This window comes from Vipera berus (genome assembly GCF_964194415.1).
Source record: "Vipera berus genome assembly, chromosome: 6".
Lineage (NCBI taxonomy): Eukaryota > Metazoa > Chordata > Lepidosauria > Squamata > Viperidae > Vipera > Vipera berus.
Window position 1 is genome coordinate 89,934,673 of NC_138208.1, and position 18,473 is coordinate 89,953,145.

At 47.5% G+C, this 18,473-nt stretch overlaps 1 protein-coding gene across 1 annotated transcript in view; it reads left to right on the top strand.

Annotated features, from left to right (window-relative positions):
* The first annotated feature begins 909 nt into the window (after positions 1 to 909).
* Positions 910 to 18,473, top strand: part of CEP41 (centrosomal protein 41) — a 28,478-nt gene continuing 10,914 nt past the window's right edge. The window contains exons 1-3 of the mRNA XM_081330267.1: positions 910 to 966; positions 9,417 to 9,480; positions 13,518 to 13,565. Of these exons, the coding sequence (XP_081186393.1) occupies positions 934 to 966; positions 9,417 to 9,480; positions 13,518 to 13,565 (145 nt within the window). The 5' untranslated portion in view covers positions 910 to 933. The remainder of the gene's footprint in view (positions 967 to 9,416; positions 9,481 to 13,517; positions 13,566 to 18,473) is intronic.

The window sequence follows — 18,473 nt, forward strand, 5'->3', positions numbered from 1 at the left end:
TAGAGCTTAATTTCTTCAAAACCTATAATTGCATGTGAAATGGTGGGATCCATTCAGACAAAAACAGCCTGTGCGAGCTGAGGAACTTCTGTACACAATTACTCTTCAATTGGGAGGGTCGTCTGAAAGGCAAGGTTTGTGATTTATGAATGAAAAACCAGAAGTGATTTGGAATTTAATGTTCATATTTCGGGTTGAAGATGAGTCCCACGCCCTGGATGGGGACGGTGAGTTGGTGGTGGTGGTGGGGGGGGGGAAACCTTGGCTGCATTCACACAACCATGTATCTCCTCAGATGGTTTGGGATTCCAGATCCCAGGACGAGCAGCCAATACAGATGGAGGGCATCAAGGGGGAAAACTTCAAGCTAGTTTAGTTGGATGCACCCACGTAGAGGAGCTGCGCCCCACGAAACACGGGTGCGCGCAGAAAGGAGGAATACGCGCGTCAGAACGCGCGTTGAAACAAAGGCACTACTTCTCTCCCGCAAGCCCCGCCCCTCCCGGGCAAACCCCCCCCCTGAGCGGAAGGACACCGCGGTGAAGCGTCCCCAAAGCCCCCCTGCTTACGTCACAATCCCGCCTTAGCAGCGCTCGGAAAGAAAGAAAGAAAGAAAGAAAAAGACGCGCGGAGGCGTCTCTCGTCGCCCGGGGAAACCACCGACGCCCGTGGGCCTCCAAGGCGCACGCGCAGAAGGGAAAGCCGAACCGGGACTTTTAAAATCCGCGGCGTTGTGGAGCGGCCTCCGGCTTGGCAACAGCGCTCAAAGGACGGGGGGGGGGGAAGAGAGAGCGCGAATTGGCGCGGGGCGCAGCCAATCGGAGCGGAGGGATAAGTCGTAAACCCGGCGCGGATTGGCTAGTCGGGGGGGGGGGAGAGGGAGGCGAAGCGGGCGGAGAGGCGGGCCGTAGGCGAGGCTGACAGTTGGGCAGGATGTCGGCGAGGAGGCGCATCGGCGACCCTGAGGTGAGGAGGGGGGCGCCGGGGGAGGGGCTCTTGGGGGGGTCGCGGCTTCCCAGAGGGCCGTGACCCCAAACTTAAGGCGGGGCGGAAGTCTGAGGGGGACCCCCACCCCAAACCCGAGGCCTCCTCAGGGCCCTGACTGACCGTAGGGAAGCCCCCCCCTCAGGCCTGGCCGCTGCGGGAGTGGCTGGGGCGGCTGTCAATCAAACCCGGGGGCGGTTTTCTTCTACTGAGGCGTTTCTGGGGCTTCTAAACGGGGAGGGGGGGCAATGAATGAGGCAGCCAGAAAATTGGAATTTAAACCAAAAAAAAAATCGTAATGGGGTGTTTTTGTGTCTTGGGGGGGGGGTGTCCCCTGGTCGTTTGGGATCTATTTGGGCTCTATTTGGTTCGATTTAGCCCACTCGGGGGGGGGGCCTCCGGACCCACAGGTAGGGCTCTCTTTGCCCTTACGACAACCCTGCGAGGTAGGCCGGGTGCAGAGGGACCTGGCTCTCCAAATCACTCAAAGAGCCTCCCTGACTGAGGGGGCCGAGGGCGGGGGGGTGGAGAAGGAAATATACAGGACTCATCACTGGGGGGGGGTTTCCTCAATATCCTGAGGGAGTTGTTGGGGGGAGCTGTCAATCAAACCTGGGGGCGGTTTTCTTCGATGGATGCGTTTCTGGTGCTTCTAAATGGAGAAGGGCGGGCAGTGACAGGAGCTCAGCCAGAAAATTGGAATTTAAACCAAAAAAAAAAAAGAGAGAGGTAATTGGGTGCTTGGGAAGGGGGGGGGTGTCACCTGGTCTGTTTGGATGCACAGGGCTCTATTTGGTTCGATTTAGCCCACTCTGGGAGCTCCGGACCCATAAGTAGCGACCCTGGCTCTCTTTTCCGTTAACGACAACCCTGCGAGGTAGGCTGAGTGGAGAAAGACTGGCTCCAAATCACTCAAAAGCCTTCCTGGCTGGGGTGGGGGTGGGGGTGGGGGCAATACGGGGCAGTCCACGTGTTCAAAGCTACATTGGCACTGTAAAAAGTGACTTCTGATATGGCCCAAGGGCTAATCAATAAGGTCTTATTATTATTAAAAAGTGACTTATGAGCAGTCCTTGTATTTATTTATTTATTTATTTGATTTATATACCGCCCTACTCCTAGAGGACTCAGGGCGGTGTACAGGGCAATAAAATAAGAATACATTAGATAAATAATTTTAAAACCCAAGTCCATCAGGCCAGGCCGGCTTGTTCGAATAGATACGTTTTTAGATCACGCCGGAAGGAGCGAAGGTCGGGGGCCATCCGGAGTTCAGCCGGTAAGCGGTTCCAAAGGATTGGCGCACCCACCGAGAATGCTCTCCCCCTGGGGGTCACCAGCCGACATTCTCTGACCGGTGGTACCCTGAGGAGGCCCTCTCTGTGGGAACGTATAGGACGGAGGGAAGTTGACGCCGGCAGTAGGTGCTCCCGCAGGTAATCCGGACCCATGCCATGTAGGGCTTTGTATGTCATTACCAGCACCTTGAATTTCACTCGGAAGGTAACTGGAAGCCAGTGCAGCTCACGGAGCAGAGGTGTAATATGGGAGTATCGGGAGACCCCCAAAAGAACTCTTGCAGCTGCACTCTGTACCAGCTGAAGCTTCCGAGTGGTTCTCAAGGGCAGCCCCATGTAAAGAGCGTTGCAGTAGTCTAGACGAGAGGTCACAAGTGCATGGGTGACTGTACGGAAGGCATCCAGGTCCAGATAGGGCCGCAACTGGCGCACCAGACGAAGCTGGGCGAAGGCCCCTCTAGTCACAGCTCCTATATGATCTTCTAAGGAGAGCTGTGAATCTAAGAGGACACCCAGATTGCGAGCCTTATCTACGGGGGGTAATAACTCGCCCCCAATATTAAGAGATGGAATAATCTGAATATCCTGACATGCCAGAACTTGTACTTATGACCGTTGCAACATCCCGCCCCACCCCCCCACACCCCGGTTCATGTCATCAAATTTTGGACGCTTGGCACAACTGCATGTATTTATGAAAGTTGTAGGGTCCCCGGGGATCACGTGATCGCTATTTGTGAGCTGGGGGGGCACCTTCAGGTAAGCAAAGTCACTGGGGTGGGGGAGAGATTGACTTAATGACCCCACTGATTTTGCTTCTCAGAAGGTCACAAAAGGGGGTCGCATGGCCCCCGGAACAGGGGCGCTGTCATAAGGGCATGCCAGTTGCCAAGCCTCTGAATTTTGATCAGGTGACCAGTGGGTGCTGCCAGGGTCGCGAGTGCGAAAAACGGTCCTAAATCACTTTTTTTCGTTGCTTTTGTAACTTTGAACAGTTGCCAAACGAATGGCTGCATATCAAGGACTACCTGTAATTCTGTGATAATTCAGTACAGATAGTCCTTGACTTATAACGGTTTGTTTAGTGACCCAGAGTTGCAACAGCCTTTTACTTTTTTACTTTAAGCCGGATTTACTTAGCAATCGTGTTGCTAATTTAACGTCTGCAGAGATTCACTAAACAACTGTGGCAAGAAGGGTTCGTAAAATGGGGCAAATCTCACTTAGCAACCTTCTGGCTCCGCAACAGATATGTCGGCGTCAGTTGTGGTCGTAAGTAGAGGACTGCGTGTAATTCTGAAGTGCTGTTGAAGCTGGGACTAGCAAAGGGGTTGCATCTTTCGCGGCTGACCTGGCCTGCCGTAGGAGCTTCCCAAAGGCAGTGGGGAGGTTCCTCCAGGCAGCCTAGCCTCCTAGTGTCTGAACTGATTCATTTTGAGGATTCCTAAAGTAGCAAACGTACGTTTCGTCACAAAAATAAAAAAAAAGACTGTGACTGAAAATGAAAATCTTGAAGGCTTGGCCTCGGCATCTCACGTGAATCCGGCTGTTCAGTTGGGTAGGGAAGTCACTGTGTACGTTGTGTGAAGTCTCTGGCGTGGTTTCAGTTGCCACTGCTCAGTCCTTCCTGTGCCCTCCTTTTAAGAGGAGACCAGACAGGCACTTGTCCAAAATGGTATAAGATCTCCTGCTTGAACAGAGGGTAGAGTAGAGTAGAGTAGAGTAGAGTAGAGTAGAGTAGAGTAGAGTAGAGTAGAGTAGAGTAGAATAGGAGAAGGAATGCAGAAATAGAAGACAAGGAATGGAATGCAGGAATAAGGATAGAATAGAATAGAGAAGGAATGGAATGGAGAAATAGAGCAACAGAATAGAATGTAGAATAGAATAGAATAGAATTAATGGGAGGGGAGGGGAGGGGAGGGAAGAGAAGAGAAAATATGGAATGGAATGGATTAGAATAGAATAGAATTAGAATGGAATGGAATAGGAGAAGGAATGGAATGCAGAAATAAGACAAGGAATGGAATGCAGGAATAAGAGTAGAATAGAATAGAACAGGAGAAGGAATGGAATGCAGAAATAGAGGAGAAGAGAAGAAAGAGAATGGAGAAAGAGAAGAGAAGGAATGGAATGCAAAAATAGAGCAACAGAATAGAATGTAGAATAGAACAGAATAATAGAATTAGAATGAATAGAATAGAAATGGAAGGGACCTTGGAGATCTTCTAGTCCAGCCTCCTGCTCAAGCAGGAGAACCTATATACCGGCTCAGACAGGTGAATGGTCTAGTCCAGGGGTAGGCAACCTCGGCTCTTTTATGACTCATGGACTTCAACTCCCAGAATTCCTGAGCCAGCAATTCCTGACTCAGGAATTCTGGGAGTTGAAGTCCATGAGTCATAAAAGAGCCGAGGTTGCCTACCCCTGGTCTAGTCTCTTCTTAAAAATCTCCAGCGATGGAGCGCTCCAGTGATGGGTTGGACTAGAAGACCTCCAGGGTCCCTTCCAACTCTGTTATTCGGCATTCTAGGCAAAATAAGAGCTTAGTTCCTTAACCGTTTTCACAGAGTCATAGCAAGGGTGGGCTTCCAGTGGAGCCATTTGGGCTATTTGGCTTTGCTGAACTGGGGGAGACCTTTCTCCAGCAGAGTCGTGAAGCTTGCGGTTGAGCAAGAGCCGGGGGGGGTGGTGTCTTCAAACTTGGCCCTTCCTTTTATGACTTGTGGACTTCAACGGCCAGAATTCCTCATCCGGCGTGGACTGAAATGTCCGAACGTTTGTGTTTCTTCTGAAGGTCTGATCTAGTGTTTGTTCTTTGCCCTGCTCATTTTCTGTCAACTTCTGGCCCTCCAACCCACTCGTGTATAGTGGGATGTAAACCCCACCGTGCTTGCCGGTGTCGTTGCTCCATCTCGTTTTAGGCCACTTTCGTGGACGCTTTTTCTGAGATGAGATCCATTCTGCGACCGCCTTGGTCCACCCGCCATCCCTTCTCCTTGCCGTGTGACCCGCCCATTTCCATTTCCATCCTTTTACTCTTTTGACGGCATCCTATATTTTTGTTTGTTCCCTAATCCACGTGTAGGTCTTTCTCCCTTGTCTCGTGAGAGCCAAGCATGTCTCTTTCCGTGGCTCTTTGCGCTACTCGTAGTTTTTGTATCGTAACTTTTGTGTTAAGCAAATAGTGCAGGCCCAGCTGGCAAAAGGACACACACGCACACACACACACACAAAATTTGGATTGCTGACAGAATTAAAGGGATACTGATATAGCTACTTCAAGCTTCTTTGGGTTGACAAGGTGCTCAGAAACACTCAAGACACCTGTGTGTGTGTGTGTGTGTGTATACATACATACATACACACATATACATACACACACACACATATGTATATATATAAAATAAATTTGGATTGCTGACAGAATTAAAGGGAGACTGATATAGCTATTTCAAGCTTCTTTGGGTTGACAAGGTGCTCAAAAACTATATATATATACACACACACACGTACATAGACATATACACATATATACATACATACATACACATATACACACGTATACATAGACATATACATGTGTGTGTGTGTGTATATATACATATATACATATATATATATATATATATATATATATATATATATATATATATATATATATATATACACATATATACACACATACATACATATGCACATATATACACATATATACATACATACACACACACACATACACACAAACAAATTCTATAATATATACCAGTGATGGCAAACCTTTTAGAGACCGAGTGCCCAAACTGCAAACCAAAACCCATTTATGTATCATCGGGTGCCAGGTGGGCGTGGCCCATTGGGTGGGCATGGCCCATTGGGTGGGCGTGGCTGCGGTGGTAACGGAAGACTGGGTGGGACTAAAAAGTTCAATCAATCAATTCCAACTTTGCGAGATCTTCCCCCCCCTGCAAGAAGTTGAAATTGATTGATTGATTGATTGAAACTTTTTTTTTTGCACACTGCAGCAGAGGCCTAAAGCAAAAAGATTTTATAAAACCCAGCTGAAGGCCTAAGACTGGTGCGACAGCACGTGGGTCCACAGAGAGGGCTCTGCGTGCCACCTGTGTACCGCGTACCACAGGTTCGCCACCACGGATATATATTATAGAAGAACTAGGGATGACATGATAGCAGTGTTTCAATATTTGGGGGGGGGGCTGCCAAAAAGAAGCCGGGGTCAACCCATTCTCCAAAGCACCGGAATGCAAGACAAGAAACAAGGGATGGAAACTGAACAAAGAGAAAAGCAACCTAGAACTAAGGAGAAATTTTCTGACAGTGATAAACAATCAACCAGTGGAACGGCCTCGCCTCCAGAAGTGGCGGGTGCTCCATCGATGGAGAGTTTTAAGAAGAGACTGGACAGCCATTTGTCTGGAATAGTGTAGGGCAGACATGTCAAACATAAGGCCCGGGTGCCAGATCCGGCCTGCGAAGTGGTTTCATGCGGCCCACGAAGCCATCCTGGAAAGAGTGAGGGAACGGCCCCCACTGCCTTGGCCCTGGCCCAGAGACCCTCCTCCTGCCAGAGACCCTCAGATCTGTCCCACTCCTGCCCAGGCCCCCATAGGCACCCTTGATGCAAACGATGTAGAGCTGGCCACGCCCACCCAGCAGGCCATATGCACTCTAGCCACGCCCACCCAGTAGGCCACGCCCACCCAGGCCACACCCACCCGGCCCCCTGAGGGCAACCGCAATGCTGATGCGGCCCTCAATGAAATTGAGTTTGACACCCCTGGTGTAGGGTCTCCTGCCTGAGCAAGGGGGTTGGACTAGAAGACCTCCAGGGTCCCATCCAACTCTCTTATTCGCTTATCTCATTTATCTGTGAATTCTGTCCTGCAGAAATTAAATGGCGATAGAGACCTTCCCGAATTTGAAATTCTTTAAGCGGAAAATAGGCTGACCGTCCTCTAAGCTGGTTTGCTTAAGATGTTTTGAAATTTAGCTCCCACAGCTGTTGATAATAAGATTTGGCAGGCTAGTGCCGGGATAATATAGGTGGAATGAGGTCAGGTGCCATTATGTATGCTGATTGGGATCAGGAAATACTGGATTAAATTAATACATCACATTTTTTGGGGTTGATGCAACGTACTGAGCCCCAAATTAAGCAAACAGGCATGTTTACACAGGTTTGTAAAAGTAACAAAGGTGGGGTGTAAAAATAAACCAATAAATAAACGACAGCTGTCCTTCATGTATCAGATCTTGTTTTTCTTCCCTTTCATTCGTGGTTCAGAGTGACTGTTGCAGGGAAGGAAACTTGTGGGAACGTTATCCTTGCTATCTAAAGTTATTAAAACACTTGTTTCTTAATATATTAAACTGTGTTGACGGGTGATTTGTGCTTATGCTCATGTAATGCGGTTTCTCCCTCTCCACCCACAACAGAGCCGCGGGCTTTTTCGCTGTTGGAACACTCCACACACCCGCTTCACACATCCAGTTTTAGGGTTTCATGAGAACCTGATGGAGGTTCTATAAAATACTCAAAGGGGGGGGGGGAAATGGCTAATCAAGTGCAGCTAATTTTCTGTCCCTGGAGCTTTTCTTAATCAGTGTCCAGGTTTTTTATTTTTTTTTAACCAGCAGGTTCCACAACTTGAAAATGTTTGGAAAAATCTCAGCTTTAGATGATAATCAAACACTCAGAGGCGGCATTATACACACACCTGGATCCTTCATGAATAAAATGGTGTGTGTGTGTATGTGTGTAATATATATATATATATATATATATATATATATATATATATATATATATATATATATATATATATATATATATATATATATATATATATATATATATATATATATATATATATATAATGTTTTCTGAGGTTTTCGCGGGTGTTCGTATGTGGATCTTTGGTTATTCGGGTTTTTCCCCGCGTAGAACTAAAGGTGTAGGGGCGACGTTTCGACGGAATCCCATCCGTCATCATCAGGCTGGTGGCTTCTGCTTCCTTCTTCTGGGAGAAGCATATATATATTTGTGTAAATTACTAACAAAGAATTAAGGGAGACTGAAATGCATTTCTAACTTATTAGTTTTCATCAGTCAGCATTAGGCAGTTGTTTTTACTTCTTGAGCCACAGGATCTCTCTCGAAGGGTATGGCTGACTGATGAAAACTAATAAGTTAGAAATGCATTTCAGTCTCCCTTAATTCTTTGTTAGTAATTTACACAAATATATGAGCTGTCCGGTGTGACTACTGCCTGTTCGATGGCCTTCAAGATAGGCTGAAAACAGGAAATAAAGATTTGCCCCATGTTTGGGGCCTAGCAAGGTAATCTAAATAGTTAACATTTGAAATATATATATATATATATATATATATATATATATATATATATATATATATATATATATATATATATATATATATATATATATATATATATATATATATATGTGTGTGTGTGTGTGTGTGTGTGTGTATATGTGTATATATGTATATATATATATAAATAAAGGGAACACTTAAACAACACAATGTACTGTATCTTATCTTATTTCCTGTTCCCTTTATTTTTTTGAGATTTTTTTATATATATATATATATATATATATATCAACTTACAACCACAATTGAGCCCAAAATTTCCATTGCTAAACGAGACAGCTGTTAACTGAGTTTTTCCCTATTTTACCACCTTCCTTGCCCTAGTTGTCAAGTGAATCACTGCAGTTGTGAGGTGGACTTTGCTTATCGGAAGGTCGCAAAAGGGTATTGCCTGACCCCGGGACACCGACATAAAACACATGCCCGTTGCCAAGCCTCTGAATTTTGATCACGTGACCACGGGGAGGCTGCCACGGTCATAAGTGTGAAAAGCGGTCCTTAAACGCTCCTTTTCCCATTGCCTTTGTAGCTTTGAACGGTCACTAAACGAATGCTTGTAAGTTGAGGACTGCCTGTATGGACTTTGGGGGCTTCAGCATCTTGCACTCGTTGTCTTCAATCGTTGTGCGCAGAATCACAACCCACACTGCTTTTTCCTTCCTCCTGGATAATTTTCTGATCATATTCTTTTTCCTCTTTCCCTCCCTCCCTGCAAGCAGTTTTTGACCAAAAGGATCCCACAGAATCCTAAATACCAGCACGTAAAAACTCGCCTTGACACCGGTAAGTTAAACCCAGCTCCTATTCGGGGTTGATTTGGGGGGGGGGGGGCAGAAAAAGTTTGAAGGCAAAGCAAAGTGCGTGAGGGTCTTTCACTTTCTACGGCCGAGCGTGGGCTTTGTGTGAAAAGTTGTGACTTCACCCAGAGCACAAGCAAGCTCCTAAAGGCTAAATCCAGCCTTCCCTAAGCTGCTGAATCGCCATTCTTTAACCGGAGATTGAACAGTTCTGCCATCTGCATTTCTTCCAGGCAGATTGTCAAGGGGATGGTTTAAAGAGCTGACCAGCTGACGCAATGACGGGAATGTGTCTGTTGTCTCTTTAAGAGCCTGTGTAAAAAAAAAAGGGGAGGCTCTGCCAGTGTTGAAGGGACGCGGTGGCTCAGTGGGTTGGGACGCTGAGCTTGTCGATCAGAAGGTCGGCAGTTTGGCAGGTCGAATCCCGAGTGCCGCGTAGCAGAGTGAGCGCCTGTTACTCGTCCCAGCTTCTGCCAACCTAGCAGTTCGAAAGCACGTAAAAATGCAAGTAGAAAAATAGGGACCACCACGGTGGGAAGGTAACAGCGTTCCGTGTGCCTTTGGCATCTAGTCATGCCGGCTATATGACCGTGGAGACGTCCTCGGACAAGCGCTGGCTCTTCGGCTTTGAAACGGAGATGAGCACCGGCCCCTAGAGTCGGAAACGACTAGCACGCGTGTGCGGGGGAACCTTTACCTTTTACCTGCCAGTGTGCCTTCTTTTTTTTTTCTTTTCCCTTTTCCTGCTGTATTTGCTGTTTGCTGGATTCGGCTCGTAGCCCGTGTGGGTACCGTATATACTTGAGTATAAGCCGACTCGAGTATAAGCCGAGACCCCTAATTTTACCCACCGCCCCATACTTCGCGGAGCGCTCCAACGCCTCATTCTCCCGTCTCAGCGCCCATTTTCTCGGCGAAGACTTCTTTCGGAGGATGCAGCCTCTGCCGCCCCCTTCTCTCAGCTGCCTTCTCTCAGCTGCCACCCCATTCTCTCGGCGGAGTGCTCCCCATTCTCTCGGTTGGAGCGCTCCGCGAAGTATGGGGCGGTGGGCAAGCTTCCACCGCCCCATACTTCGCGGAGCGCTCCAACGCCTCATTCTCTCGTCTCAGCGCCCATTTTCTCGGCGAAGACTTCTTTCAGGGGATCCAGCCTCTGCCATGCCGCACCGCGCCAACAGCAAGCCACCCCATTCTCTCGGCGGAGCGCTCCACTGCCTCATTCTCTCAGCTGAGAGAAGGGGGCGGCAGAGGCTGGATCCCCCGAAAGAAGTCTTCGCCGAGAAAATGGGTGGCAAGCTTCCACCGCCCCATTCTCTCAGCGGAGGCTTGCAGAGGTGGCGGCGGAGCTGCGCGCGCAGCTCTCCAAACCGCCGCCGCCCGTTTGGAGAGCTGCTGCCTTCATCCATGTTTGACGAAAGCAGCAGCTCTCCAAACTGGGGGGTGGAAGTTCTTTTTTTTGTTCACTGGAGTATAAGCTGAAGTGGATTTTTTCAGCCCAAAAAGTGGGCTGAAAAATTCGGCTTATACTCAAGTATATACAGTATATTGTTCCTAGGGAATACTTGTATAGTGCCGAAGGAAAAGTCTTGCATCAGGGTTCGGTCCAAGCCGGGAAGAAGCAACACGGCGACCGCTTTAGAAAGAAGGTTGCAGTTTATTGAAGAGGAGAGCCAGGCAGGAAGATGGCTCTGGAAGAAAAAAAGAGAGCGAGCACATGTAGGGAGTGGGGTTTTATACCTTCTGGAGCCTTCTTCCTGTGGCATGAACTTTGACCTGAGTCTGAGCCTTTCTGGTATTCTGATGGTGGTGGGTTAATCCTATGATGTCCCAAGGGTCATATCCTGCTTCCCCTGGGGCTGGGGCTGATGAGTGTTGGATTTTTGGTGTGAGGGATTGTTGCTTCTAGCGATCTTTCTTCCTAATCCCCGTTTCCTGACTCCAGTCTTTCTGACAAGACTTATCACAGACTCGGTTTCTGTTTGGGATAGAGAGACCTGGGGGGCGGGGTTGGTTTCTGCTTTTAAAATCATTTTTAGGGGAATATATTCTGCCTTTTAAATATTTCCAACAATATTTCTTTCTCCGGGGTGGGGGGCTGACTTCCCACAACAGCATTGCAGATATTGTAGATAAACCACCACTTGTTACAAACTACCGTTTGCTGCGTCTGCTCCTGGGTTGCCGCACGCGATAGGATTGTGCGCATGCTCTGACACGGATATATAGTAAAATACCCGTAACTGAGCAGCGCCCAGGGTGGCGGTGGAGGTGGACACCTCCGTAAATTTTACGGAGACATTGAAGTCGGTCTAAAGACCACAGCTGGCCGCCAAATTTCTGTCGCTTGAGTTTTTGCCCCCATTTTGCGACTTTTCTCACCCCGGTGGTTAAGGGGATCGCTGCGGTTGTTAAGTTAGTGACACGGTTGTTAAGTGAATCCGGCTTCCCCCAGTGACATTGCCTGCGAGAAGGTCGCAAAAGGGGATCACGTGACCTCGGGACACAGCGACGGTCATTAAGTGTGAGCCCGTCGCCACGTGACCCTGGAGATGCTGGAAAGGATGTAAGCGTGAAAAACGGTCATAAGTCCCTTTTTTTTTTTTTTTAGTGTCTTCGCTTCAAACCAACGGTTGTAAGTCAAGGACTATGTGTACACTTTACTCCTAATGGATAAATTCCCGAGGAGGCTATTTAAATTTTACATGAACCTTCTCCTTCAGGATTTAAAATTATCGATCACCTGTGCTGCTGTGTGTTTGACTGATTAAACGATTGATTACGTAGGCTGCGTTTGTTCCTGTGATAAAAGCAATGTCTAATTAGTCAAAGGCATATTTACCATTGTTTCAAAATCCTGCTTGGTTTGGATACATCTGAATTATTAGCTGTAGGGGACCTATAGCTTTTTATTTTTAATGGTTTAGATTTGTCACCCGGCTAAACAGCTGTATTAATAGGATAAAGTTTTGTCCGCAATTGTTTTTACTGGGCATTATTACTGACACTACCGTTGTGGAGACTAAGTTGATGTTGAACTTAATTACGGCAGCAAGACTTTTAGTAGGGCAATATTGGAAGAAGGAAGAACTGCCGACTATAGAAGAATGGACTTTAAAAGTCTCCAATCTGGCGGAAATGGCAAAGATCTCAGCGTACTTGAAAGACCATTCGCAACAGAGATATATTGTGGAGTGGAAAAAAATGGATTGATTACATCCAGAAGAAATATGGGACTAAAAAGTTTCACCTAGCATTTGAATAAGTATCGATGTGACATTTATATTGCTTGTAGTCATTTTATAAGAGTTAAAGTGCGATAGATTTAATAGTTTATGGTTGTTTGCATAAGGTAGATTATGATTGTACTTTTATACCTTGTATTGAGCTCTGGGAAGTCGGGGAGGGGGGAGGGGGAAGGGAGGGAGGGGTTGGGGAGGGTTGGGGAAGGGGGGGTGGGTTGGGAGGGGTTTTGTTTTGTTATAAAAATGTATTGTAAAACTTTTCAATTAAAAAAACAGCTGTATTAATACAGTAACAGAGGATTGAAGGTGATAACGATCATCGGTGATTTGTTTTGCTAGATGTCAGTGTTTTATTGTGTTTATTTACTTCCCTGTTTTTTTTTTTGTTCCGGGGGGTTTGTTTGTTTGTTTTAATTTTTTCCTGGTCATTGACCAAATCAATAGTATTGATTCCTGCAGGCACCTGGGAAAATAAATAACCTGCTTACAAGACCAAGCCTGGGCCGACTTTATTTTCTCAGCCTTAGTAATCTATAATCTATTCTCGAGAGGACAAGAATAGGCAGGAGAAAAATCTCTTCAGAGGTCTTTGGAGAGGAATACGCAAGAAAGAAAGAAATATTTCCAAATGCCCAAAGCCAGACGCTTCTGATTTCTCCAGCCCTGCTAATCTCGTTCATTGCCACACCAGTGGTTCACTTGGAATAAACAGATGGCGGAGTTTTTTTGCTTAAGGTTTTCATCTCTTTCCTACAAGACCTCAATGCCTTTTCTTCCACAGGTAGCAGTATGACCAAGTATACTGAAAAGCTAGAAGAGATCCAGAGAAGTAAGTACTGAAATATTGCAACCAGAACTCACGTGTCTACGGTCAGCTTAACTCAGGGTCGTAGACCAGTCCAGTGTTTCTCAAACGGGGCAACTTTAAGATGGGTGGACTTCAGCTCCCAGAATCCCCCAGCCAGCTCTGGACACTGATGAGAACTTGGGGAGTTTGGGAAGCACTGGCGGAGCGTTCGCAAAAAGGGGCTGTTTTATTTATTCATGTATTAGAATGTTATCCAACCTTTATTACTTTATAAGTAACTGAAGGGGGCGAACATACCTAGCAGTCTTTCATCCTCCTGTTTTCCCCATTACAAGATCTTTGGGAGGTGAGTTGGACTGAGAGAATGATGGACTCAAGTCACCCAGCCAGCCTTTTGTGCCTAAAGCGGGACTAGAACTCCCCGTCTCCTGGGGATTGGTCCAAAGTCACCCAGCCAGCCTTTTGTGCCTAAAGCGAGACTAGAACTCCCCGTCTTCTGGGGATTGGTCCAAAGTCACCCAGCCAGCCTTTTGTGCCTAAAGCGGGACTAGAACTCCCCGTCTCCTGGTGATTGGTCCAAAGTCACCCAGCTGTCTTTTGTGCCTAAAGCAGGACTAGAACTCCCCATCTCCTGGGGATTGGTCCAAAGTCACCCAGCTGCCTTTTGTGCCTAAAGCAGGACTAGAACTCCCCATCTCCTGGGTATTGGTCCAAAGTCACCCAGCTGCCTTTTGTGCCTAAAGCGGGACTAGAACTCCCCGTCTCCTGGGGATTGGTCCAAAGTCACCCAGCCAGCCTTTTGTGCCTAAAGCGGGACTAGAACTCCCCGTCTCCTGGGGATTGGTCCAAAGTCACCCAGCCAGCCTTTTGTGTCTAAAGTGGGACTAGAACTCCCCGTCTCCTGGGGATTGGGCCAAAGTTACCCAGCTGCCTTTTGTTTCCAAAGCGGGACTAGAACTCCCTGTCTCCTGGTGATTGACCCACAGTTATCCAGCTGCTTACATGCATACGGCAGGACTAGAATTTACTGTCTCCTGCTGATTGGCCTGAGTCACGCCAAAAGCGGGACTAGAGCTCACCGTCGCCTGGTTTCTAGGCTAGCACTTTCGCCCCATACCCCAAACCGTCTCTTTCCTACTTTGCTTCATTTTGATTAATTTTGCTTCCACAAGTGCCACGAAGAGCCGTCTCAATCCAGGTTCCGCGCTCTTCCTAGAATAATCTTAACACCTGACTTTCAGGATCGTAATCTGGCCCCACCTGCATTAATTGGGACTTTAAAAAAAATAATCCCCCCTAACCCCCCTCCCCCCTCGTCCACAATGCTAATATTTCCTGCATTGTGAACTTGGGTGTGTCTGTTTTTGCACATGGGAACCGGCTTAATGAGCCAGGGATGGGCGCCCGGTGCCGTGTCTGCATTTCAAACACCCTTCCTACGGTCTTTTGCCTTGGCTGCTCCGGATGGAATCTGGGAAACATCTCAAGAGGCTCTGAAGTGCCTGCCTTGGTTTTTAGGAGTATTGTGTCATGTTGGCAGAGCTCCGGGTACAACTGGTTTAAAGTTTTATTTTTCTTTTAAACGCTCTTCCTCCGCTGTTCATCCTGACCGTTTTCTCCGGCTTGAAACGCTTGCTTTCATAACATCCTTCTTTTTTAACCGGGGGCTTATTGAGTACTGAAATACGATCCCCGTGGTTTGTTGTGACACCGTCACAATCCGTGCTGTGTTTCAGTCCGTTTTTTGTTTTGCTTTGAACCCCTCTACTCCACAGTCCTAGGATGTCCTTTTGTGTGAGCCGCGCATTGTGCTTCAGCTCTGCTTAGGTGGCAAAAGCATGCTCTGGGAGTGAATAGCGGCTTGTGTGTGTGGCTTGAGGTAACTTAGCTTTCTCATGGATACCTGAGACCCCGAGAGGCAATCGGGAAAAGCCCACACAGGGTCGCCACTGTCCTCCTCCTGTAACTCGAGTGGAGCGCTGAAAAAAGCTGGAAAATCAAAACCGACTTCCTCGCTCGCCTCTCCGAGGTGCGGAAAGGAGAAAGGACAGTCCCAAATCATTCCTCTTTGCAAAACCGGCATTCGCTCCTCCGCTCTGAAAGAATAAACTGCTTTTTTGGAAACGGGCGTTGCGTCTTGGATGCAAAATGTCTGAAAACTGCAAGGGATCTTCTGAAACAGCTCCAGGTAGACTGCGCTGGGGACCGGGGAGGAACTATGACTTTTGGGTTGCCGGTGTGGTAGATGTTATATTGGGCACCTAAGGGAAATTCTTATATTTGGGAGGTGTTTTATGATCATTGCTGGAATATTGGAGCCAGGAGGCCAAAGATTAAAAAATCTATCCGTGGTTAAGTCAGGAAGCGGCCGCCAAACGCCTCACTGTGCTTGTGTGACTTTTTTGGTGTGATTTTTAGCAGTAAAATACCTTGCTCTTGAGGGTCCACATATCTGATTGTCCACCTATCTTTTTTATATATATATACCTACAAAATATATATTTGATGCTGCTTTATTTAAACAGAATTTATAAATCAGGGATTGCGTGACCTCTTGTGGATGCCGTCGTAGACTAAAACAAATAAATTAATCTTGGTCTGATTATGATGGGAAATCACCCTTGTTTTCACGCCAGTGTCAGGTGATGAAAGATGTTGTGGTGTTGTTGTTTCTTTTAAAATAGTGCAAACCCCCACTTCTGTCGACAGTGAAACACTAGTTGAGTAATTATGCTTCCTTGCTCATATTATCTGGAAGGCTATGATTTGTACTCATCAAGCTGCCAATTGCAAGTGGGGGAGGGGGGGCCTTAGGGCATGCTAAATTATGCAATGGGGACAAACCCCTTGGAAGAGACTGAAATCAGGGCTGTCCAACCGTGGCAACTTTGTGGACTTCAACTCCCAGAATTCCCCAGCCAGCCATGCGCAAGAGTTGAAGTCCACAGGTCTTAACGTTGCCAAGGTTGGACACCCTTGATTTCGAGGCTTGCTTCAAATGGACGAAACTGAGAGCCAGTTTGGTCTAGTGGTGAAGGCACAGGCCAGAAACTGGGAGATGGTGAGTTGTAGTCCTGCCTTAGGCGTCAAAGCCCCCTGGGTGACCTTGGGCCAATGACCAGGAGACGGTGAGTTCTAGTCCTGCCTTTGGTCATGAACGCTGGCTGGGGATCTTTGGGCCAATGACCAGGAGACGGTGAGTTCTAGTCCCGCCTTCAGTCATGAATGCTGGCTGGGTGACTTTGGGCCAATGACCAGGAGACGGTGAGTTCTAGTTCCGCCTTAGGTCATGAACGCTGGCTGGGTGACTTTGGGCCAATCACCAGGAGACTGTGAATTCTAGTTCTGCCTTAGGTCATGAACGCTGGATGGGTGACTTTGGGCCAATGACCAGGAGACGGTGAGTTCTAGTCCCGCCTTCAGTCATGAATGCTGGCTGGGTGATTTTGGGCCAATCACCAGGAGACGGTGAATTCTAGCCCCGCCTTCAGTCATGAACGCTGGCTGGGTGATTTTGGGCCAATCACCAGGAGACGGTGAATTCTAGCCCCGCCTTAGGCGTGAAAGCCCCCTAGGTGTCTTTGAGCCAATCACCAGGAGACGGTGAGTTCTAGTCCTGCCTTCGTGCTGAAACCCTGTGTCAGCCCAGCTCACCTCCCAGGATTGCCGTGGTGAAAATAAGAGGGAGAAAGGAAGGAGTAATAGGCATGTTTGCCCCCTTGACCTGTTTATAAAAATAATTAAGGCGGGCAGCAACCAAAATAAATGAAATGAACAGCTTTGCCAGAGCACAAGGAAAACTAGATGCTCCGCTTGAAGGCACAGCTGCACTTTCATCAAGCGAAAACGGAGTCGAGAGTAGAGATGCGAAGACTTTGTCACGGCAGACCTCAAGCTGGGCCGAGGTTTACTTCCATGAATCGTACACATTTCAGAAACCCAAACTGGAGGAAAACGCACTGGGTGAATTGCATTTCTTGGCTTATTTATCTGAAAGATTTACACGGCCACCACGTTAAAACAGCTCTGAGCATCTCACGACGTAGCGACCGGGATTCTCCAAACTCGGCAACTTTTAAGATGTCTGTGGACTTCAACTCCCAGAATTCCCCAGCCAGCCAGCCAGGCGTGGGAGTTGAAGTCCACATAGACCCGAATCCCCCCTCCCCCCCCATGAATCCCACTGACCTTTTCTAGTCCCGATTTAACTTAACCCGATTTTTGTGTATAGCTATGGTGGCACGTAAGAGCCTTGGTGGCGCAGTGGGCTAATGCCTCCTTAAGTAACCCCAGCTGCCTGCAATTAGTGCAGGTTCGAGTCCCACCAGGCTCAAGGTTGACTCAGCCTTCCATCCTTCCGAGGTAGGTAAAATGAGGACCCAGATTGTTGGGGGCAATTAAGCTGACTTTGTAATAATGCCGCTTGGGGGGGGTGTGAAAGCCCTAATAAGCAGGCATATACATAGAATGAAGGCTATTGCTAAGCACATTGATTTCTGCTTCTTAGATTGTAAGCCGCCCTGAGTCTTCGGAGAAGGGCGGGATATAAATGGGATTTTAAAAAAAAGGAACCTTGGAGGTCTTCTAGTCCAACCCAGAGCCTTGGTGAAGCAGTGGGCTAATGCCTCCTTAAGTAACACCAGCTGCCTGCAATTAGTGCAGGTTCGAGTCCCACCAGGCTCAAGGTTGACTCAGCCTTCCATCCTTCCAAGGTAGGTAAAATGAGGAGCCAGATTGTTGGGGGCAATAAGCTGACTTTGTAATAATGCCGCTTGGGGGGGTGTGAAAGTCCTAATAAGCAGGCATATACATAGAATGAAGGCTATTGCTAAGCACATTGATTTGTGCTTTAGATTGTAAGCCGCCCTGAGTCTTCGGAGAAGGGCGGGATATAAATGGGATTTAAAAAAAAATGTTTATAGTGTTTTG